The 24,713-nt window shown below is 41.2% G+C and overlaps 1 protein-coding gene across 1 annotated transcript in view; it reads left to right on the top strand.

Moving 5' to 3' along the window:
- slc23a1 (solute carrier family 23 member 1) overlaps positions 1-24,713 on the top strand; it is an 87,388-nt gene that overhangs the window by 49,474 nt on the left and 13,201 nt on the right. The window contains exon 11 of the mRNA XM_060837504.1: positions 11,636-11,741. Coding sequence (XP_060693487.1) covers positions 11,636-11,741 — 106 coding nt within the window. The remainder of the gene's footprint in view (positions 1-11,635; positions 11,742-24,713) is intronic.

Raw genomic sequence — 24,713 nt, 5'->3', positions numbered from 1 at the left:
AGACCTTGGAATGCGTGACCATAGGTCCCTGAAGGTAACAGAGCAGCTAGATAAGGTGGTAATGACAGCATGTGAGTTGCTTTCTTTCATTAGACAGGATTTGAATACAAAATAGGGATGTAATACTGGAACTATATAAGACACTGGTTAGGCAACAGTTTAAGCTTTGTATACAGTTATCATTACCACATTACACAAAGGTCTTCATTGTTCTTGAGAGTATGGAGGAGATATACAAGAATAGAAATTGCTGGAGAAGCACAACAGGTCTGGCAGGATCTGTGGAAAGAAGGCAGAGTTAATGTTTTGAGTCTGGTGACTCTTCATCAGAACTGTTAGTAGTGAGGAAAAAGTGTTTTTTATGTGGAAGCTGAAGTGGGGGGAGGCTGGGGGTGGGGTGGGGTGAGAGATGGCAGGAAGAGGAGACTTCAGCAGTTGAGGGGGACACAGAACCCAGAGAAAAAGAAGTATGAAAAGAGTGGGTTAATAAGGAGATAATGGATAGCAAGCCAGGATAGAAGAAAAGCTGACTAAGCGATAAGAAGTGCTAAGAGTGAGAAAATAGGTTGACTGTACTGAATGCAACCCATATCACGTGATATTAGGCCTGGGAACACATGACTGTGCTAAAAGCCAACCCATGTCATAACAGGAGTTGGTGTGGGGTGGGTAAAAAAATGTGAAAGGTTGGAATCAGGTTCCAAAGTTATTGAACTCAATTAGAGTTCTCGAGGCTGCAGGGTCTCTAAGCGGAAATTGAAATGCTGTTCTTCAAGTTTGCGCTGAAGCTCATTGTGACATTGCAACAGGTCTGTGACAGAAATGTTAGCCAGGGAATATATTAAAATGCTGGCCACTAGAAGCTCAGGTGCATTTTTGCAGACAGAGTGTTGGTGCTTCGCAAAACAATCACCCAGCCTACGTTTCAACACTCCAAAGTAGAGGAGTCTACATTATTAACTGCGAAAAACAGGAAAGTGGGAAGTGGGATTAGTTTAGCTTGGGAAACTTGGTTGGCATGGAAGAGTTGTACCAAGGATCTGTTTCCCTGCTATATGATGATATGAATGCAGATTGAGTGAAGTACAGGTGTATTATACATATATATATATACACACACACATCTCCTTCTCTCAGTCTCTCTGTGTTATTTAATTGATATGTATCAAATAATAAGGGCTTTGGATAGAGTGAAGAGGGAAGACCTATTTTCCTCTTTTGGAGGTCAATTGCCAAGGAGATCCAATTTTAGGGTGATTGGTAGAGGAAGATTAGCAGGGATAACAGGAATAGCATTTTCACTCACAGGGTAGTGGATGTCTTAAATTCAATGCTACTTAATGGTTGGAGTGGAAAATTTCACCTCCTATTTAAAAGGAACTTGAATCTGCATCCAAAGTCATGTAACTTGTGAGGCTATGATAATACATTGGAGATTGGGATTAGAATGGGCAGTTACTGTTATAGACTACTGATTTTCTGTCTTTCTCTCTCTGTCTCTTCTTGGAGCCTGGCACCTGACTGTTGATGTCACTAGTAAATCATACGGGCTGAATTGGGAAGTTTCAAGGAGGATTTCTCTCTGCAAGCTCCAGTGTGTTTACTCACATAATTTTAAAGTTGTCACCACATGAGAGATGCACCACACCCCCATGTCACCATTCTCACAATATTGTGCACTCGACAGCAATGGATGTACTCCTAGTGCTGGGACCTTTTGATTTTGTTGGTGATATATTTAAACTTGAACTATACACCATTTGAAATGCTGCAAGCCAATATTCATAGCCCCAGTGTGTGAGGATCTCCAGTGATATAACTGATTGAGGTAAATTAACACCCCACTGATGGTGGGGACGGCTATTCTCTTTCCTCCAGACTTACAGAAGAACCCACAGTACCAGACCGTAACACTAGGGCCATGCTATTTCCATAGTCCAGAGGAAAATCCAGCAACATAAGAAGTAGATAAATGACAGTCAGCACTCCTCCACAAAAATGAATGTCACAACATCTTTTTGCCCCTGTTTCTAACTTTGCTATTTCATCCACATCCACCAAAGTGTGTGGTTTATCACTCTCCCCCTGTATGCATCTTCCCTCAATGGCTCTCACCTTCCAGACACCTGCCTTCCCAATCTCTGTGATATGTTTTCACTTGGAAAACATCAACACCTCTCCTGCACCTATATTGACAGCTGTGTTAGCCACTTTATCTCATTCAATCCCTCCTTTTGTCTCATTGCAAGAGAAAATATATTTACAATTTTGCAGATAGGGCAAAAACTGTTGATGACATGGTCCACTCCAAATGAGTAGAGTACTTGAATTAGCAGGAAATGGTTGAGATCTTGATATCCTGTCAACAAAGTATGACTCATTATGATATTTGGTGCTGCTTTCAAGTGTAGTCAATTTGCGCAACTCATTCCCTTTCATCTCTGCAAGCACCAGCAGCAATTAAGTACCATTTTTCCAGAAGAAAGCAGTGCCTCTGGCTACAACATCCTTCTCCAACTCTGAGGAAGAAATCGCAGATTCCTCAGAGGTTGTATTGGAAATGCTATCCCTTGCACCCTTCACCAGCTCAGATGTTGACACCTTGCTAGATTAGAGTCAGGAACCCATTCTGGTGAACATGCTATCATGTGTTGGCAGCTGGTCAGGGGAGGCCAATACCTGGGATTTGGAGACACCTGCTCAACCACAGGTCGCATATGGTATTGGCCATTAATAAGTTTGTGCAAACGTATAAACAGCCATAGGAGCAACTGACAAGTTTGTCAGAGACAGTCAGGAATCTGCATTGATGATAGGGAAGCCTACTAATGCTATCTGTACAGTGTGGCATTCTGCTCTCTGCATGAACAGGATGGTGGCTGCCATGGACAGCCAGGTCCAGCACAATGCTCAGTGGCTGCCAGAAATGCATACAGACCTACACTTTGTCACTGTAGCCATTGGTGGTCTGCATCAAGTGTAAAGCCTTAGGGGGGTGAAAGACCTTGACTTCACTCCAGCTGTTTCTTTCTCACAAGGAGACACTGGTGCAAACTGTCACACAATCAGGGTAGGAACACATAGAGCCCCCAGAAGCTGTTTTCTATCATCAACACATTTATTGTAAATAAATGATCCAACTTCCAATGGAAATGATTGTGAAATATATCCTGGCTGGCTTGTTGTATCAGTCACTGTTGTACTCTACCATGGTGAAAGTAATGCTTCTCCTGATCATTACTTTCATCTTCCTCCTTGAAAGACTACTGCTGCTCCCCCAGCTCCTCATTGTCTATTATGTCCCCTTCTTGTCTGCTGCAATTATACAGAGCACAGTATGCTGGGATGCTGGGATTATGTGTCAAACTCTGCAAGAAGCACTAAGACCTAGTCAAGTATGAAAAATCTGCTTGAAGAAGCCTTTTGTCTGTCCCTCAATGACTCTGGCAGCAGGATGGGCTGTATTGTATCTTGGGTTGTTCGAAAAATTGGGTAACTGCTATTGTTGGAAAAGGTAGCCCTCATTCTTGGAGGGGAAATTCACTAAGGCTATTGGGGTGGGTTTAAACTAATCCAGCAGGGGGATGGGAACCAAAATTGTAGTTCGAGTATAGAAAAGGTTGAGAGTAGGGAGGCCTGAAATCAAGTTTCAGGGACGCAAGATGGCACCAGCAAGCAAGAAGTTGATTTGAAGTGTGTCTACTTCAATGCCAGGAGCATCCGGAACAAGGTGGGTGAACTTGCAGCATGGGTTGGTACCTGAGACTTCGATGTTGTGGCCATTTCGGAGACATGGTTAGAGCAGGGACAGGAATGGTTGTTACAGGTTCCAGGATTTAGATGTTTCAGCAAGAACAGAGAAGATGGTAAAAGAGGGGGAGGTGTGGAATTGTTGGTCAAGGACAATATTACAGTTGCAGAAAGGATGTTTGGGGACTCGTCAACTGAGGTAGTATGAGCTGAATTTAGAAACAGGAAAGGAGAGATCACCCTGTTGGGAGTTTTCTATGAATAGTTCCAGAGATGTAGAGGAAAGGATAGCAAAGAAGATTTTCGAAAGGAGTGAGAGAGACAGGGTAGTTGTCATAGGGGACTTCAACTTTCCAAATATTGACTGGGAACACTATAGTATGAGTACTATAGATGGGTCAGTTTTTGTCCAGTGTGTGCAGGAGGGCTTCCTGACACAGTATGTGGACAGGCCAACAAGGGGCGAAGCCACATTAGATTTAGTACTGGGTAATGAGCCCAGCCAGGTGTTAGAATTGGAAGTAGGTGAGCACTTTGGTACTAGCGATCATAATTCTGTAATGTTTACTTTAGTGATAGAAAAGGATAAGTGCATACAGCTGGGCAAGAGTTACAGCTGGGGGAAAGGCAATTACGATGCGATTAGGCAAGATTTAGGAAGCATAGGATGGGGAAGGAAACTGCAGGGGATAGGCATATTAGAAATGTGGAGCTTATTCAAGGAAAAGCTACTGGGTCCTAGATAAATATGTGCCTGTCAGGCAGGAAGGAAATTGTAGAGCGCCAGAGCCGTGTTTTACGAAGGAAGTGGAATCTCTGGTCAAGAGGAAGAAGAAGGCTTATGTTAGGATGAGATGTGAAGGCTTAGTTAGGGCACTTGAGGGTTACAAGGTAGCCAGGAAAGACCTAAAGAGAGAACTCAGAAGAGCCAGGTGGAGCCATGAGAAGTTGTTGGCGGATAGGATCAGGGTAAACCCTAAGGCTTTCTATAGGTACTTAAGGAATAAAAGAATGACAAGCGTAAGATTAGGGCCAATCAAGGGTAGTAGTGGGAAGTTGTGTGTGGCATCAGAGGAGATAGGGGAAGCAGTAAATGAATATTTTTCAATAGTATTCACTCTAGAAAATGATAATGTTGTCGATGAGAATACTGAGATACAGGCTACTAGACTAGGTGTGATTGAGGTTCACAAGGAAGAGATATTAGAAATCCTGCAGAGTGTGAAAATAGATAAGTCCCCTGGGCCGGATGGGATTTATCGTAGGATCCTCTGGGAAGCCAGGGAGGAGATTGCCGAGCCTTTGGCAATGATCTTTAAATCGTCATTGTCTACAGGAATAGTGCCAGAAGACTGGAGGATAGCAAATGTGGTTCCCCTGTTCAACAAGGGGAGTAGAGACAATCCTGGTAATTATAGACCAATGAGCCTTACTTCAGTTGTTGATAAAGTGTTGGAAAATGTTATAAGAGATAGGATTTATAATCATCTAGAAAAGAATAATTTGATTAGGGATAGTCAGCACAGTTTTGTGAAGGGTAGGTCGTGCCTTACAAACCTTAATGAGTTCTTTGAGAGGTGACCAAACAGGTAAATGAGAGTAAACCGGTTAATGTGGTGTATATAGATTTCAGCTAGGCATTCGATAAGGTTCCCCACAGAAGGCTATTGTACAAAATGTGGAGGAATGGGATTATGGGAGATATAGCAGTTTAGATCAGTAATTGGCTTGCTGAAAGAAGACAGAGGGTGGTTGATTGGAAATGTTCATCCTGGAGTCCAGTTACTAGTGGTGTACCACAAGGTCAGTGTTGGGTTCACTGCTGTTCATCATTTTTATAAATGACCTTGATGAGGGCGTAGAAGGGTGGATTAGTAAATTTGCAGATGACACTAAGGTTGGTGGAGTTGTGGATAGTGACAAAGGATGTTGTAGGTTACTGAGAGACATAGATATGCTGCAGAGCTGGGCTGAGAGGTGGCTAATGGAGTTTAATGCAGAGAAGTGTGAGGTGATTCACTTTGGTTGGAGTAACCGAATGCAAAGTACTGGGCTAATGGTAAGATTCTTGGTTGCGTAGATGAGCAGAGATCTCGATGTCCAGGTACACAGACCCTTGAAAGTTGCCACCCAGGTTGACAGGATTGTTAAGAATGCATACAGTGTTTTAGCTTTTATTAACGGAGGGATCGAGTTCCGGAACTGTGGGGTTATGCTGCAGCTGTACAAGACCCTAGTGCAGCTGCACTTGGAGTATTGTGTACAGTTCTGGTCAACGCATTATAAGAAGTATGTGGAAGCTTTGGAAAGGGTGCAGAGGAGATTTACTAGGATGTTGCCTGGTATGGAGGGAAGGTCTTATGAGGAAAGGCTGAGGGACTTGAGGCTGTTTTTGTTAGAGAGAAGAAGGTTGAGAGGTGACTTAATAGAGACATATAAGATAATCAGAGGGTTAGATAGGGTGGACAGGGAGAGCCTTTTTCCAAGAATGGTGATGGCGAGCACGAGGGGGCATAGCTTTAAATTGAGGGGTGATAGATATAGGACAGATGTCAGAGGTAGTTTATTTACTCAGAGAGTAGTAAAGGTATGGAATGCTTTGCCTGCAACGATAGTAGATTTGCCAATTTTAATTACATTTAAGTTGTCATTGGACAAGCAAATGGATGTACATTGAACAGTGTAGGTTAGATGGGCGTCAGATTGGTATGACAGATCGGTGCAACATCGAGGGCCGATGGGTCTGTACTGCGCTGTAATGTTCTATGTTCTATGTTCTATTTCTGATGGCAATCCTTTTAGATAATCCTTTTTGAGAAGAATAGGAACCTGAGATCTTAAGGATATAGGGATCATGGCAGCTCCCGAGCAACCTAGCACAGATTTCGAAGATATGATTGTGATGATCACAGATGAGTTTGACATTATCTGAATTGAATCTTTTTTGTGTTGATGAAGTCAGCTGCATTATGATATCGAGCTTTCAATGCTATGTGTGTTGGTCTGTAGCTTCCTGCACTTGAATGTCCTAATAGAAAAAAAGTTCTTTATGGGGCATTCTCATTCAACAACAGCATTGTGCCTCACTCATCTGAAAGACAGTGGCCTCTTGCACTTTCTCCACATACTTAGGGGGCAGATAGAGTTAATTCAGATAAATGCGAGGTGCTGCATTTTGGGAAAGCAAATCTTAGCAGGACTTATACACTTAACGGTCAGGTCCTAGGAAGTGTTGCTGAACAAAGAAACCTTGGCGTGCAGATTCATAGCTCCTTGAAAGAGGAGTCGCAGGTAGATAGGATAGTGAAGACAGCGTTTAGTATGCTTCCCTTTATTGGTTAGAGTACAGAGTACAGGAGATGAGAGGTCATGTTACACCTGTACAGGACATTGTTTGGGCCACTGTTAGAATATTGCGTGCAATTCTGGTTTCCTTCCTATTGGAATGATGTTGTGAAACTTGAAAGGATTCAGAGAAGATTTACAAGGATGTTGCCAGCTTGGGAGGATTTGAGCTACAGGGAGAGGCTGAACAGGCTGGGGCTGATTTCACTGGAGCGTTGGAAACTGAGGGGTGACCTTATAGGGGTTTATAAAATCATGAGAGGCATGGATATGGTAAATAGACAAGGGTCAAGATTAGAGTGGTACTGGAAAAGCACAGCAGGTCAGGCAGCATCCGAGGAGCAGGAAAATCAATGTTTCGGGCAAAAGCCCTTCATCCTGCTATGTTTTTTCAGCACCATTCTAGTCTTGATCTGACCTCCAGCATCTGCAGTCCTCACTTTCGCCTAAATAGACAAGGTCTTTTCCCTGGGGTGGTGGAGTCCAGAACTAGAGGGCATAGGTTTAGGGTGAGAGAGGAAAGATATAAAAGAGACCTAAGGGGCAACGTTTTCATGCCGATGGTGGTACGTGCATGGAATGAGTTGCCAGAGGAAGTGGTAGAGGCTAGTACAATTGTAACATTTAAAAGGCATCTGGATGGGTATATGAATAGGAAGAGTTTGGAGGGATATAGGCCGGGTGCTGGCAGTTGGGGCTAGATGAGTTGGGATATCTGGTCAGCATGGACATGTTGGATTGAAGGGTGTTTCCGTGCTGTTCATCTCTCTTACTCTTTGAATCTATGACCATCTTATATAATTTCTTCATTTTTGAGGCTGTTTAGCACCTGTTGTAGATTGCTCCTGGTCCTGGACTTGGGTTTCTCCTCAACGTTTTCTGGCTGTTCATACTGCTGTGGTCACAGTAATAAAAACAGCTACTATGCCTGGAATCTTAAATAGTGGTTCTGATGACCTGTTGAGGGAAATTTGGGAAGCAAAACAGAACCTTTGTAATGTGCACACAAATGACAGTTTATTATAGTTCTTGATACATTGTATGACATGGAGGCCTCTGACAAGAATGGTAATGGGGTGCTTCCATATGGACCTTTTTAGCACAAACCCTTATTTAGATGTATGCCACACTAACCTTTACATATGCATACACTAGGAGATTACACCTGCAGAATTTGACAATGACATCTTCTTAACACACTTTGACCTCTCTTAAGGAGGCCGCATTTCACTTAATAGCCTGCTGTGAAATACTTACAGTTTAATGTGTTTGGAAAGCAGCTCTGGGACCTTGTGCTTCCTAAAGGACCTTGCTGTGTGTTTATGAATTATGGATTGTAGATTGCCAATGATTATTTTTGCTTTGTATAGATTACTAGGTTTAATCTGTAATGATCAATATCATGTAGGAGAAAGTGAGGACTGCAGATGTTGGAGATCAGAGCTGAAAATGTGTTGCTGGCAAGGCGCAGCAGATCAGGCAGCATCCAAGGAGCAGGAGAATCGACATTTCGGGCATGAGCCCTTCTTCAGGAATGAGGAAAATGTACCACGCAGGCTAAGATAAAAGGTACCTTTTATCTTAGCCTGCTTGGCACACTTTCCTCATTCCTGAAGAAGGGTTTATGCCCGAAACGTCGATTCTCCTGTTCCTTGGATGCTGTCTGACCTGCTGCGCTTTTCCAACAACACATTTTCAGCTCTGATCAATATGATGGTCTGGATTAGAAATGGAAAGTGCTAGAGAAGCTTAGTGATTTGGCAGCATCTGTGAAGAAAGAAAGGGTTAACTTTTTGAGCTTGAAATGACCCTTTATTGCTCACATGAGTCACAGCAAACTCAAAATATTAACACAATTTTTCTCCATAGATGCGGTCAGACCAGTTGAGTTTCTGTACCATTTTTGTTTCTACTTCTGATTTACAGCATCCATATTATTTTGCTTCTTTCATGACCTGGACTGCTTGTGCACAGGATTTGTAACTGACATAAAAACCAGTTGCTGGAAAAAGCCAGTAGGTCTGACAGCATTTGTGAAGAGAAATCAGTGTTAATGTTTCGGGTCCAGTGACCCTTCCTCTGGACCTGAAATGTTAACTCCGATTTCCCTTAATAGATTCTGCCAGATCTGCTGAACGTTTTCAGCAACTTCTGTTTTTAGTTCTGATTTATAGCATCTGCAGTTCTTTTTTGTTTTTATTTTGTAACTGACATAGACGGTCACTCCATAAAGCAAACATAAAGTTATCTGTGAAAAGAGATGTCTTTTACTCAGCCTGCACAAGTGACTGATTAAGGCAATTGCTACTTGATGGGCCTCACTTCACACACAAATAGACCCCGCTTCTGCAGCCAAAAATATGAATTGACCCACTCTGGTTGCATTAGCAGCCATGTTTCATTTTGTGATTCAAATAGAGATGGAAGGCATCACAGCTGCAGAGGCGGAGTTACAGGATCAGCCTGTTAATGAAGGTGATGTCACATCTCTTCACACCAATCCCTCTTAACATTTTTGTCTTACTCTTCCTGTCAGCCCCATCAGGTTTGAGCTTCTGCCAGACAACATTTTTCAAAATGTCACTGTTCATCTTCCCATGTTATCGCTTCAGCCCATGTCTACAATTCAGTAATACCCAAGATAGTGCTGTACTGTCTCCCCCTTCCCATTGCTCCATCACACACACCCCCACCACCACCATTGAACCCAGAGTGATAGTGACCATAAATGACCAACCCATGCAGTACTTCATGCCCACACATATTCTACCATCTCCAATCTTGTTGATTTCGCCTCCTACATCGTGGTTTACCTATCTGTATCCCAGCATGCTGTCTAAAATTGACTTCTCAATTTGGCCACCAACCTCAATGACACCTGTTGACTCTCAGTGCCCAGACTCCCTGGCCTGAACATAATCCACCTGCCTAAGCACAAGTAGTGCATTTGCCACATTACTTGTTGGCATAAGCCACTGATGTACCATGGTGCCATGTAGCAACATGTCTGCTGCCTTTAGTGATCATGACTGGCAAAGATGATTACCTACTTGGTTTTCTGACCAAGGAAAGATAGAACTGCGTGAGTCTGCATGTACTGATTGAAATGAAAATATGCTAAAAGGCAAGGCAGAGATCTGTATGAGCGTCCAAATAAATGCACAGTGAGTTAGTGTTAAAGTAAGCCAAGAGGTCAGAGTGGATCTGATTCTGAAGTATGAGATGGATGCCTATCCTTGCATGCAAATCACCTGGGCTACGGGATTGCAATGTCAAAAGCAGTGAGCTCCAAGTGCAGTAGTGAATTACAGAACTATACTACAAGATCATCCTTATATATGCCAATATGGTGGCATGAGGTTAGTGCTTTGCCAATGCCAACCTCTGGACAGAGGGCGTGGGCAATCACTGCCCATGAAGCACATCCTGAAATGTTGGGGAATGCTGGTCAACATAATGACCAGCGGAGATACAAGTAAGCTACAACCATCAGGTAATTGTCCTGAATTTCATGTCAGGAATAGGTGCTGTCTAGTTTCTCTGTTACCTCAGAATATAAGAACTACAGTACACACATATGAGGTGAGATTAGGTACAAATGGGATATTAATACATACAAATAGGCTCCTTTGCTGCTCACAAATGAGATTCTTCTCTGGCCGTTGAAACCTTACGTAGGATATTATACCATTTTCCTCTAATTCAAGAAACTTATTTTTCCATCCTTACTCTCAAGTCTTGCCATTGTCCACATTGCTCTGAAGCTGTGAAAATTCTGCTTCATATCAGTAGTCTGCTTTGTCCCATCAGTGATATGTAGAATTTGGGGTAAGGTGTTGGTATTGTCAACCTCTTGATTGAGGAGGCCAATGAACAAAGAGACGCAGCATTCTTATCATCTCGTGACTGCATTCCAGCATCATTGCCTGCGATAGAGTTACTGACTTGACACCAGCCAAATCTAGAACCGCCTCCACCATGGGAGTCAAAAAAGTAGAAATGGCAATGGTGCAGACTTGGTACTCCTGAGGAACACAGAAATGGTGTTAGTGTCTGCATTACAGCAAGATAAATCCCAGTGATTACCCCGCATGTTTGCTGCATTCTCTGAAGCCAAAGCATGCAAATAGTGTTGGACTACTTTGGAAATCATTTTGAGAGTGCCAGCAGTTTCAGGCTTACATTGCCTGCCCAGGTCTATAGCCATTCCTTTCCAAGGAGGTACTGCAGCTTCTACCCATTGCCACTGAGGATGTTGCTGGTTCCTACATGCTCGGAGGAGAGTGTTGAATATTCCTGGTTGCTGGAGGAGGGGATGGGTTGAAGGGAATGCAAGACTTCCCAATACTAAAAATTGATTACCAAAATAGAAGACAAATATATAAATATATATATATGTGTGACATTTAAGCAACACAAGTTCAAAAGTCTTCAATAGGTTATCATATGCGTTTTTTTAAAGTCTATTATAAAGTGTTAATTCTATCTCTATGTACGAACAAAACTGATTGTAACCTTACGTGCTCCTTTTAACTTCCAGAGGGATCTTCACTGAAGGAATATCTTGTATCATTGCAGGATTACTTGGAACAGGAAATGGTTCTACATCCTCCAGCCCAAATATTGGGGTCCTTGGGATAACTAAAGTAAATTTCTACTTGCATCATTATATTGTTTTGTTTTAATACATCCAGAAGTGCTCTTACACACAATTTAATGCATCCTTTTTTTCCAATCATCAAATCACCCATGTCATTTTTTTCTCCATCTATTAACCAGCACCAGCACATCACTGTTATTCTAATTGAATAATGTATATGCAAACTCTGTTAAGGGCATTTATTGTGCTTTGCTCCGTCCTTGTTTCACTACTTGTGTGGACCACTTAATGTTTATCAGTAATCCAGCAAGGTGAAAATGCTTGGTAGTAGGCATTTAAGTTCAAAATGTTAGAAAAGTGTCTCTTTTTTAAAAAAACATATTTTTCACTTCAACTATCAATAAACAGTTTTTGGAGCATTTGATTCTGGAAGATAGGTAAAGTTATTGACTTTGGTAGAATACAACATCTGAATTGATTGCTATAGGCAAGAATAATGGTGTTTGTTGAAGTTTATGAGGAAACAGTGTAAGAGAATTCAAATCTAACATCAAGTACAGCTTGTGACTTTAAAGCCTTTTATGTTCGATCGAGTCTTCACATACACTGAATGGAATCTTACAGCCCTAGTTTCTTTTAAAGATGTCACCGACATTTTCAATTTACTGAACCTGATTATTGTAGCCCAAGGCACTCTGTCTGCAGGAGCAAATCAATTAAGACTCTGCATCCGAGTTCCCTCCAATCATTTAGCAATGGTGAGTAATAGGGTATGGCTATTTCGTCAGAAGAAGGTTTGTTTTGCTTAGCAATATCAAGGTTTCCTTTAGAGCAGCTAACTAGACATAATTTTTTTTAAGGCTTCAGTCATAGGACTGATTTGAGGAAATGTGCAACCTGATCTAGTGACTTGGGATATTAGTGTTCACACATGCCAGTGTGACTTGTCCCTTGTCAGTTGACTCTTAGTCGGGGTCCTGCCTATTTTCACTTGTACTTTGATGGTCATCCTTTATCTATGGAAGGCATGGAGTTACAGAAAAGGCAGTTGGCATTGTGGGAGCTACAGCAGGGATCTGTTGTGGTAAAAAAAACCTGATGCCTAAGGTCCTCAGTAGAGATGGAGTTGAAGCTGCTCCTGCAAAACTCTTAAGGCTGTCACCAGTTGAGATCAGGTAAAGTGCTGGTCAGATTAAAGCAATTGTCAATCAATCACATGGCAGAAAAATTGCTTTCCCAAACAACCTTTCCCTTGGACATGCCTAACTTTATATTGCAAAAGGTCAACATCGTCACAGCTTCATCTTCATGGAGGCCATTGTTTCTGTTGAACTCGTGCCTTCTTAAATCAAGTGAGTGGGAGACAGCTGCTCTTCTATTAGGAAAGAGGGATTTCACTCAAAGTATCTTAATTATCTTCTAACTTTTGTTTGTCTTCCTGATTTCCTAACCAATCTGTCCTGGAAAATACAGAAGGAAATGCAATCACAATCCAGTGGCATTTTTTTTCCCAAGTTCCTGACTTACCATTCCCGCCTCCATTCCCCCCAAACCCTCATTCCCCACCAAGCCTCATCTTACAAACCCCAATCCAAATTTATCTCCAAGCTGTGAAGCCCAGCAGTAGTAATTGTATGGGGTGGGGGGAGGAGGAGAGTGGGGAAGAATGTTTCAATCATTCTCTGGGCAAAGACATAACATTTACCAAACCTTTTTGTTTTCTCTCTGTTATTTCATAAATTGTAAGGAAAATCTTAATCTTCTCAAGATGCCTGTCTGTGTACCTGTGGTCTTTGTCAGAATGTCCTCTCTATTATATCTTCCTGAATAGAAGCTGGATTAATTAGCCTTTTGTTATGCAATAGTAAGTGATCTATTCTTGTGAAATGCTGTGTGTGCTCAAAACACATGTTCTTGGCTAACTCACTGAACTTTGGTCCTGGCCATCCTTCAACACAATACCTGTGAATAGGAACACATTTTACTTCAGACCTTTGTTCTTGTTGAATCTGTTTGAGCCTACTCTGACTTGTGTGCACTGATTCTTGGCTACAGGAAACACATATTCCTGATGTTATTATGGCTAATTTCATTTTGGGTTCTGGCAGGAGTCTAGGAAACCCAATAAAATGATCCACTGGTTACTTGTTGACTGGTTGTTCAACAACTGTTTGTTCCTGGGTCAGTTGTTATCTGATTGACCCATCTTTGCATACACCTGACATAACGTAATCTTTCCTGACCTGTTCTGTGTCCATTGTAACTAATTGAACTCCTTCTGCTACCTACAAGAAGATTGAGGTTAAGAAACCAACACTCAGCAGATCTGGCAGCATCCATGAAGAAATGATTTGGAGATGCTGGTGTTGGACTGGGGAGTACAAAGTTAAAAATCACACAACACCAGCTAATAGTCCAACAGGTTTAGTTGGTAGGACTAGCTTTCGGAGCACACAACCACCTGATGAAGGAACAGCGCTTCAAAAGCTAATGCTTCCAAATAAACCTGTTGGATTATAACCCGGTGTGTGATTTTTAACTCAATGACGAGAGTAACAGTTAATGTTTTGAGTCGAGAAATCTGACATCTGAAGTGTCTTGCTCTCAGGTTCAGAAAGGAGTGCATGCTGAAGAATGAGGTGACATGCCTTTTTATTTTGCAGCTGACCTTATTGAAACCTAGGGGCTATGACATGTGGACATATGGTTTCATCTCTAAAGGCTGTAACATCTGCATTTTCACTCATGGTAAAATAATTGGATAAGACAGTGACACCATCGCCGTATTAAATGAAAATGAATGAGATGTCCATTGACATAAGCAGGTTGGATCAAACTTACTTTGTTTGGACCCTCAATTTCCGCTGTCAATGCATTAGATTTAATGCCGTTAAGATTTAGTTGACTTCCTGATAAAGGGCTTATGCCCAAAACGTCAATTCTCCTGCTCCTCGGATGCTGCCTGACCTGCTGTGCTTTTCCAGCACCACAATCTCGACTCTGATCTCCAGCATCTGCAGTCCTCACTTTCTCCTATTTGCTGCTCTGTGTTCTGTTTCTGCACCTCTTCTGGAAGTAATCTATAGTTTTTACAGAATGCATTTTGTTTTCAATATTTGGGCATCACTTTTTCTAGTGTGGTTGTTTTTGTTCCACTTTAAAGTTTCTGTCTGTTAGAGTAGGTGCATCTTTCGGATTTTTATACTTAACATGGTTAATATATTCTGTTACTCTCCTGGTGGTAAAATTGTCCTTCTGCCACCAAATCATTCTGACTTGCCTAATTTTCTGATGGCAGCATAATTTGAATAGTTTTTTAAAAAAGTGAATCTTCTTTGGGCTATAATAAATCTGACTCATCTGAGATAACTTGTTATATTAACCCTTTCGCTGAGTCCCAGTTCTAAGTTTTACATTATGTGCTGTTTTCAGCTCTCACTTTCTGAAACCTTGAGGAAAATATTTCTGAAGGTGAAAAGTGCAGGAGAAAATCTAACTAATGACAAATAACATTAGAGGCCCTACCACAGCAAGTTTTCACCTGTTTAATCATGCACTAGTTAATTGGTACAGTATGTTCAATCTTCAGATTAGCTGCCTCTCTGTTGTGGTTTTAATCAGAATCCAGGCACTATGTGACAGGGAGGAATAACTAACTGGATATTCTTCTCTTGGATGATTCTTTTCAAGGCATTTTCAAAATACATTTTTAGAAACCTATAAATTCCATGTTCCACCTCTTCCATACTTATATGGTGCATTTTATCATTGAAGTGAGTTGGGTGAAGCATTATGAGTAAAAAAGCCACTAAACTATTGGTTTGTTAACTAAATTCCTCCATGTTTTTAATGTCATTATTCAGCTTGTTTTGAAACAGTTAATGGATATCTCATTTACTTCTAAATGTTTCTTTTTCTGAGTGACATTACTGGGTAAGATGACTTCATCAGTCTTAATGAAAGGCTAATTTTAAAAGAGAAATGATCTGATTCAATTAATTACAGAATTAGGGCTTGGAATCTATTGATTATATATTTTACTTCATATTAGAAAGGAATACTGAGCCCATATTCATTGAAACTTTGCAAGTATAGCCATAGATTTTCTGACTGGTTGAGTTTAAAAAAAAATAGAAAATTCATTTTTTCAAAAGATATGAAACAGAAGGGAGATTTTATGCAAAATATTACAACAGATCATGAAAGTCACAGCTTTCTGATTATATTTCCTAAGTAATTATGTAGTAATTAATCATGTATGTAGAAATTGTTATGAACTGTTAATAGCTTCCAAATAACTTGCGGAAGAATGATGCATCTTTTGTCTCATTTTTGTTTTATGAGCAATTGTAAAAAGGGAAAATAGTTTGAAATTAATCAATTATGCTGTATAAAATTGCTGTTTACTGTGGAAAATTTCTTTCAGTCTCATTTAGTTAGAACTAAATGAGACTGAAAAGAATATTCCACAGTAAACACCAATTTCATACAGTATAATTGATTAATTTCAAACTATTTTCCTTTCTAAATCAAAAACCAATTAGATCAGAGTCTAGGTTTATATATGAATGTTATGTTTATTTCATAGTATCAAGAATATCAAAACCGAGGCAGTGTACCTCGATTTGGCAAGAAGATATTGCTGCGAATGGAGGGTTTGAGGTATAAAAATAGATTGGAAAGGCTGGAGTATTTTTCACTGGAGTGTAGGAGGTTGAGGGGTGACCTTATTGAGGTTTATAAAATCATGAGGGGCATTGATAAAATGAATGGCAAGGGTATTTTCCCTAGGGTGGGGGCACTTTTTTTAAGGTGAGAGGAGAACGATTTGAAAAGTAGATGAGGGGCAACTTTTTTTTACGTAGTGTGGGTCATGTGTGGAATGAACTGCCAGAGAAAGGGTTGGGCGCAGGTACAGTTACAATGTTTAAAAGACATTTGGAGAGGTTTATGAATAAAAAGGTCAGGAGGGATATGGGCCAAGTGCAGGCAGGTGGAGCTAGTTTAGTTTGGGAACATGGTTGGTGTGAACTGGTTGGACCGACGATCTGTTTCCATTTGCTATGACTCTAACTGTAATAATCTGGTGGCTAGAACAATTCACACTGACCTTTTGAAAGGTGGCAGTTATTTATATTGAATTACTTTTAATATAAAAGTTAAACCTGCTACATTGTAAAGCATCATATAATCTATTAATTTGGTGATTGAAAATTATTTTATGAATATATTTTAATTTTTTTGTAGAAAGACAAGATTATTGGTTGTGTTTCTGCAGCATAGAGCAAAACTGTATAATTCTATATGTGGAGTGAGCATTTCCAATGAACATTATATGATGGCTGAAATTGCCCATGAATGTAGTAGCTAACAAAATACTGTAGCAACTGTTTAATGATGACTACTTGCAATGCCAATCACAAATCACAAAGAACCAGATGGTGAAAATTCCCAGGTCACATCAAGAGAGAATCAGCATGCATCATTAAGATCTAAAATTCTTCAAAATATCCTATATTGTTCAAACAGATAATTAAGAAATTCATGCAAACCATAATCTTTAAATTTTAGTTTTCATGAATTAATGTCTTGGACCTGACATACCAATCAATAGCACCACAAGGATATGTGAATCGTATTCAAACTCCAGGAAAATCCCAATCAGCGTGTGAAGATTTCAATACAGTGCATCTGCCATGAATAGGCTGCAGTTGTAAACTAATATTATATTGAATGAGAATTAAGGTGCAAACTTTCTGTTCCATATGGCCATAATTGGTTGTCTTGATCAAATCAGTAATCATGAGTATATCTGTGCATCCAAAAAAAAACTGAACCTCTTGAGGATGATGAGGAAACATTAAACTTAATGAAAGTGTATGCTTTTATAATTATAGAGAAGTTCTTAGCTCAACACTAGCACCTTCAGTTCTAACTATCCATCTGGTGAGAATCATCTGTTCTGTTAGCCGATGTACTGATGTAAATCAAGCTAACCCAGTCTGCCGCATCAATTATTGAATTGGCTTTGTTCACTATTCCTACTTCTGTCTACTTTATACAGATGTTCATTTGCTCCAAGCCATCTAATATTCTTTTCTTAAATGTAAATTTCTTTGCTTTTTTAAAATTATTTTAATTGATGTTTGAAAGATGACTTCAGCCTGTCTGTCCAATTCCTTACTTTTCGATCAGAATATCAATTAAGACCACACAAACACATAGATAACATATCTGACTTTGGGTTTTCCACAGCAATACTTCCTTAAAGCTTATGGTTCATTTGAAAGTTGTCATCAATAATTAAATGTTAGTGCATATTCATGAATCCACAGCTGAAAATAGATGAGACCTAATAAGAATAGTTTGCTTAACTCTCTCTCTCTCTCTCTCTCTCTGTCTCTCTGTCTCTCTCTCTCTCTCTCTAACATTAGATATGATGTGGAGATGCTGGTGTTGGACTGGGATGGATGAAGTCAAAAATCACAATGCACCAGCTTATATCTCAACAGGTTTATTTGAAACCACAAGCTTTTGGAACGCTGCTCCTTTGTCAGTTGAAGTAACTTCACCTACTGAAGGAGCAGCATTCTGAAAGCTTGTGATTTCAAGTAAACCTGTTGGAGCATAATGTGGTATCATGTGACTTCTGACTTAACTTTAGGTAGGCACTCTTTACCAATATTTGTAAAGATACTCCATATAATTGGATTCAAGGGAACTTTTTCCTACAAGCCTACTCAAGTAAATTTGAAGTATTGGTCTGAATGTTCTCACCTTCAGACAATTTATTTTCTTCAGGTGAGAGTCATGGCAACTGGTCTATTACATCCATAATGACTTTTCTCATGCAATCTTCAGCTCTTCTTCTCATTAATTATGCTACTGGCCTCTACAATTCTTATGTTGTGGAAACACATGTCAGGAATAGTGGAAATGCTTGCTGCTGCTGCTGGTGCCGTGTTTAAATTTCCAATCATAGGACCATAAGATATAGCAGAAGAATTAGACTGTTCAGGCCACTGAGTCTGCTCCACATTCAATCATGGCTGACTATTCTCCTGCCCTCTCCCTATAATCTTTGATCCTCTTACAAACAAGAGCATATTTATCTCTGTCTTAAATACACTCAATGACTTTGCCAAAGAAAGCTATGGAGGCCATGTGTTCCACAGATTCACCACCCTCTGGCTGAAGAAATTCCTTCTCATCTCAGTTCCAAAGGGTTATCCCTTCATTCTGAGTCTTTGCCCTCAGGGTCTTGGTCTTACTACTAATGGAGACATCTTCACCACTTCCACTCTATCTAGGCCCCTCAGTATTCTGAAAGTTTCAATGAGATCCCCCTGTCGTTCTTATGAACTCTGAACACTGACCTTGAGTCCTCAAACCAGAAAATGCCCTGCACCATTCTTAGAGGAGAAAGTGAGGTCTGCAGATGCTGGAGATCAGAGCTGAAAATGTGTTGCTGGAAAAGCGCAGCAAGTCAGGCAGCATCCAAGGAACAGGAAATTCAACGTTTCAGGCATAAGCCCTTCATCAGGAATGAGGAAAGTGTGTTCAGCAGGCTAAGATAAAAGGTAGGGAGGAGGGACTTGGGGCAGGGGCGATGGAGATGTGATAGGTGGAAGGAGGTCAAGGTGAGGGTGATAGGCCGGAGTGGGGGTGGGGGTGGAGAGGTCAGGAAGAAGATTGCAGGTTAGGAGGGTGGTGCTGAGTTCGAGGGAATCGACTGAGACAAGGTGGGGGGAGGGGAAATGAGGAAACTGGAGAAATCTGAGTTCATCCCTTGTGGTTGGAGGGTTCCCAGGCGGAAGATGAGGCGCTCTTCCTCCAACCATCATGTTGTTATGTTCTGGCGATGGAGGAGTCCAAGGACCTGTATGTCCTTGGTGGAGTGGGAGGGGGAGTTAAAGTGTTGAGCCACAGGGTGGTTGGGTTGGTTGGTCCTTGGACTCCTCCATCGCCACAACATAACAACACGATGGTTGGAGGAAGAGCGCCTCATTTTCCGCCTGGGAACCCTCCAACCACAAGGGCTGAACTCAGATTTCTGCAGTTTCCTCATTTCCCCTCCCCCCACCTTGTCTCAGTCGATTCCCTCGAACTCAGCACCGCCCTCCTAACCTTCAATCTTCTTCCTGACCTCTCTGCCCCCACCCCACTCCGGCCTATCACCCTCACCTTGACCTCCTTCCACCTATCACATCTCCATCGCCCCTCCCCCAAGTCCCTCCTCCCTATCTTTTATCTTAGCCTGCCTGGCACACTCTCCTCATTCCTGATGAAGGGCTTATGCTCGAAACGTCGAATTTCCTATTCCTTGGATGCTGCCTGACCTGCTGTGCTTTTCCAGCAACACATTTTCAGCTGCACCATTCTTATCAAAGAAATAGCCAAGCAAGGAAAGGTAACTCCTTAATTCATCAATAGGAACCTAGAGGTGTTGGTGAATGGGTTGTTGGAGAGAAGGCAACACTGTATCGTTGTGATAGGTAAAGGAGGCCATATCACCAGACGCAGCCACTTGCAATATGATAGCAGCCCAGATTAGTGTAATGTCCATGAGACATAACAATGCAAGAAGATGTTTTATGCTCTTCTGCACTATGTAAGATTAAGTGCATTATCTTTTCTCTGCTGCTTCACAATGGCAGTGCTCCTATTCACTCTGCCACTGCACAGATATTTCACCAAGGCTCATGGACAACAGCTTATAAAATTTGCATTCATCACATCCACTCAATGGCTCTCACATATTTTAACCCTTCCTGACCTTTGCACTTCTCTCATGGGGCCACTTCTACACCCCTCTTACTGACTGCTCTTTCATTCATCTCCATCATATTCAAGCTCTCCTTTTGTCTTGTTGCAGGAAAGATATCTCAAAAGGGTTGAGAAAGTAGGGTGGCAGAAGTAGATAGGAGGTTTCTCACACCATATAAAGACATATTCAGAAAAGTGTGCAGTAGTCATGTGGAGTTGGAGAAACCTCAATGGACAACCAATCCAGTAAGTTTCACTGTGCTGCAGTGCTTTCCAATGACCACCAACCTCTAACACATTCTTAAATTGCTCAAGCTTTTATCCCTCTTGCATAACTAACTCTTTCTTCTCTTATACAGGGTACTAACAGCACCCAGTGAGCCTCTGACTTGAAGAGGTCTTTGCAGAAGACCCTCTGCTCCACTTCTACATCTGATGAGGGAACATCTCAACCCTCTGAGGATGCACCATGACCATTTCTGTCTGCATTCCCCTCCACCAATTGAGAGACTTTCATTGCAGTGAGTTCTCTACCTAGATGAGGTTCAGGAGCACAATCTGGTGAGCACATTGCTGACACAGCACTGAAGCAATTTGAGGAAGAGATGCCTTTTGTCTCTGACCCTCTGAAAGTGATGATCTCAGACATTTGTCAAAATGCACAGACAGTCACAGAGCAGCATCATTCTTCACCTTAGGGGACTACATCTGCTTCTTCTCACTGGGAAGCTATGCAACAGCTACTAGAGGTTGCTGTGCATGCCCAACTTGCTATTGACATTGAAATTGCATTCTCCTGTATGCTCTCTTGACATTTGAAGTAAATGCCATGATGATTACAGCAACTGCAATGTGTGTATCAGGTGCATAAGCAGTTACTCTATAGAGAATGCCAGAAAGAACAGCAGTTCACCAAGAGTACTCCAGAACCCTCGCATCAATCACAAGGAAACATCATGTTATGCCCTAACATTTTGGAGTCTTCACAAAATGGTCAATGTCATACCTTGTTAAGATGTTGAAGTATGTAACCTATCCAAATGTATGTTGCAGTACCAAGTTATTCATGCTATATGAGGTAATGGGTTTCTGGATGATCGCCATTTGTCACAGCCAATCTGCAAAGCCAAACCCCAACCTCCATTGCCCCAACCTCCCACCCCACCCCATTTCCCTCATAAAGGCACCTTTAAAAATTACAAACCATGCCATTCTATACTCAAAGTTCAGTGTGCAACTGTGGCAGCTTCAAAGTACTGTATTATAGAATTTTTCAGAAATTTCTTGCACAGGTGATTCTTAAGTTAGCATCTGTTTACATTTGCTGAGCTGACAAAGAGGCAATTAGTGTCAATAATGATTGCTTGAGGCATAATTTGTAATGTGCATTCTTGAACTGTAAGTGACCTACTGATAAAATGTGATACAATGCCAGTGGAATGGCAATACAGAATCATTGGATGTGCGATGGATGCAACTGCCCTTAGTGAAGTCTCAAGTTTAAACAACTTAATTCAACTCATGAAGAAAAACAAACATTAACTTGCTTTTCATGCTGTAGCAACCACTTGCTCTTATTATTGTTTAGCTAACTTTAGATTGAAAGATGGCAATGTTTCACGTTCATGAGCTAGTAAGTGACTTGTTGGCACTGCTTGAGATGCAGGATGATTTCCTCCTACACACCAACTTTCACTTTGCCTCTTTGCATTGCTGTTCCTGTATCACGAGTGACCTTAGAACTTGTTCAATCATGTGCTCACTGAGCTCTCTCACCCTTCAATTTCATTCAGCCCTTTTTAATTAGGCTGTTATTGACCTTAATTTACCATCAGGGTCCATAAGGATTTTGGTGATTTTCATAATTTCTTTGGTTATTATTATTAATCACTTAATAAAGTGATTATTAAGCCCATACTCAATATGCATTGGCAGCAAGGAGCCCTGACAAAATTAGAATCAATGAGAACTCGGGTAAAACTATACTGATTGGAGTGATACCTAGCACAAAGGAAAGTGGCTGTGGTGGTTTGGGGTCAATTATCTCAGTTCCAGGACCTTTATGCAGCAGTTCCTCAGGGCAGTATCCTTGACCCAACCATCTTCACCTGCTTCATCAATAACATTCTCTCCCCATAAGGTCAGAAATGGGGATGTTTGCCAATGATTGCATGATGTTTAGCACCATCCATGACTCCTCAGATATTGAAGCAGCCCACATCTAAAATGCAGGAAAATACAGACACTATTTAGGCTTGGCTGATAAGAATTAATCAATAAAAACACAGAAATAGAGAACACACACCGGATCATCAACACCACACTCACAGGAATCAGATTCACTAGAGAGGAAGAAAAGGACAATTAACTCCCACTCCTAGATGTGATGGTACAGAGTATACCGAACGAAGAATTCACCACAAAGGTATACAGGAAAGCCGCACACACAGATCAAGTCCTGAACTACGAAAGCAACCACCCCAACACACACAAAAGAAGTTGCATCAAGACACTGTTCAAAAGGGCCACAACACATTGCAGCACACCAGAACTGCAAAAAGAGGAAGAATAACACCTCTACAATGCATTCGCCAAAAACGGATACTCCCATTTAATTTAATCAACAGATGGCTAAGGGAAAGACAACAAAATGAGGACATGCCACAACCCAAAGGACTAGCCACATTACCATACATCAAGAACATTTCTAAATTGACAGCCAGACTACTGCGACCACTAGGACTCATAACAGCACACAAACCAACAGCCACTCTCAGACAACAACTCACCAGGACAAAGGACCCAGTACCCAGCATGAGCAAAACCAATGTAGTGCACAAAATCCCATGCAAGAACTGCACAAAACACTTCATAGGACAAACAGGAAGACAGCTAACGATCCACATCCATGAATACCAACTAGCCACGAAACGACACGACCAGCTATCCTTACTAGCTACACGTACAGATGACAAGCAACATGAGTTCGATTGGGACAACACTACTATTATAGGACAAGCCAAACAGAGAACAGCCAGGGAATTCCTAGAGGCATGGCACTCATCCACAGATTAAATCAACAAGCACATCGACCTGGACTCAATATATCGGCCACTGCAGCGGACAGCTGGAACTGACAACTGGAAGCGGCAGATACAAACCACTATAAATGCCAGAGGAAACATCACAGAAGCGCTTTACAGGAGGCTCCCAAGCACTGAGGATATCACCTAGACAGGGGACGAAACATCTGCAACACAAATTCCCAGCTCGGCGAACAGAACCACAACAGAAAGTATGTATTAACGACCATCTTTCACACGAGAGAATTTAACTATCGTCTCTTAATATTCAATTACATTACCATCACCGCTATCAATATCCTGAATGTTACCATTGACCAGAAAATTAACAGGATTGACCATATAAACATTGTGAGTGCAAAAACAAATCTGTGGTTAGGAATTCTGTGGTTATTCCCTTCCTGATTCCCAAAATTCTGCCAGTAAGGCATGATTCAGGACAGTGATGGAATATTCTCCACCTGCCTGGATGTTGGAATGCAAAGTAACCCTCTTGATTGGCACCACACCCTCAATCATTCATTCCCCCCATCACCAATGTACAGTAACAACAGTGTTCTCCATCTACTGTATGCACAGCACAAATGCACCAAGATTCCAAAGACAGCATCTTCTAAACTCAAATACTACTATCAAGAAGGACAAGAGTGACAGAAACATGGGAACATCAGCATTTTCAAGTTCTCCTCCAAGTCCCTAATCATCCTGATTCAGAAAAATAGTTGTTCCTTCATTATTGGTGTGTCAAAATTCTGGAACTTCCTCTATAACAGCATTGTGGAAGCATACTGCAACAGTTCAAAAAGATGACACAACAATAACTTCTCGAGGTCAGCCAGTAATGGGCTGGTAGTTTCCCAATGCTGCCTTGCATGGAATTGGAAGATGACAGTATACGTAGAGCATGCAGGTACATTATGTTGAAAACAAAGTTGAATGAATGCCCAGAGAAGCCAGCAGTGAGCTGTTGCTGCAAATTCCATGTCAGAAATTGGCTCGTTAGTTTCTTGGACAGGAGATTTGGATGCTGTGTAGAAATGAGGTGAATTGGTTTATTAATCTCATGTAAATACATGGAATATATGGTAGTCACTGTTCTCATTAGTGAGATTATGAACTAGCTGTTTAAACCTTTTTTTTAAGGTGGAAAGTTCGAATAATATAGTCTT

This window comes from Hemiscyllium ocellatum, chromosome 16 (genome assembly GCF_020745735.1).
Source record: "Hemiscyllium ocellatum isolate sHemOce1 chromosome 16, sHemOce1.pat.X.cur, whole genome shotgun sequence".
Lineage (NCBI taxonomy): Eukaryota > Metazoa > Chordata > Chondrichthyes > Orectolobiformes > Hemiscylliidae > Hemiscyllium > Hemiscyllium ocellatum.
Note: the sequence above shows the minus strand (reverse complement) of the source record. Positions and strands in the feature narration are given on the sequence as shown.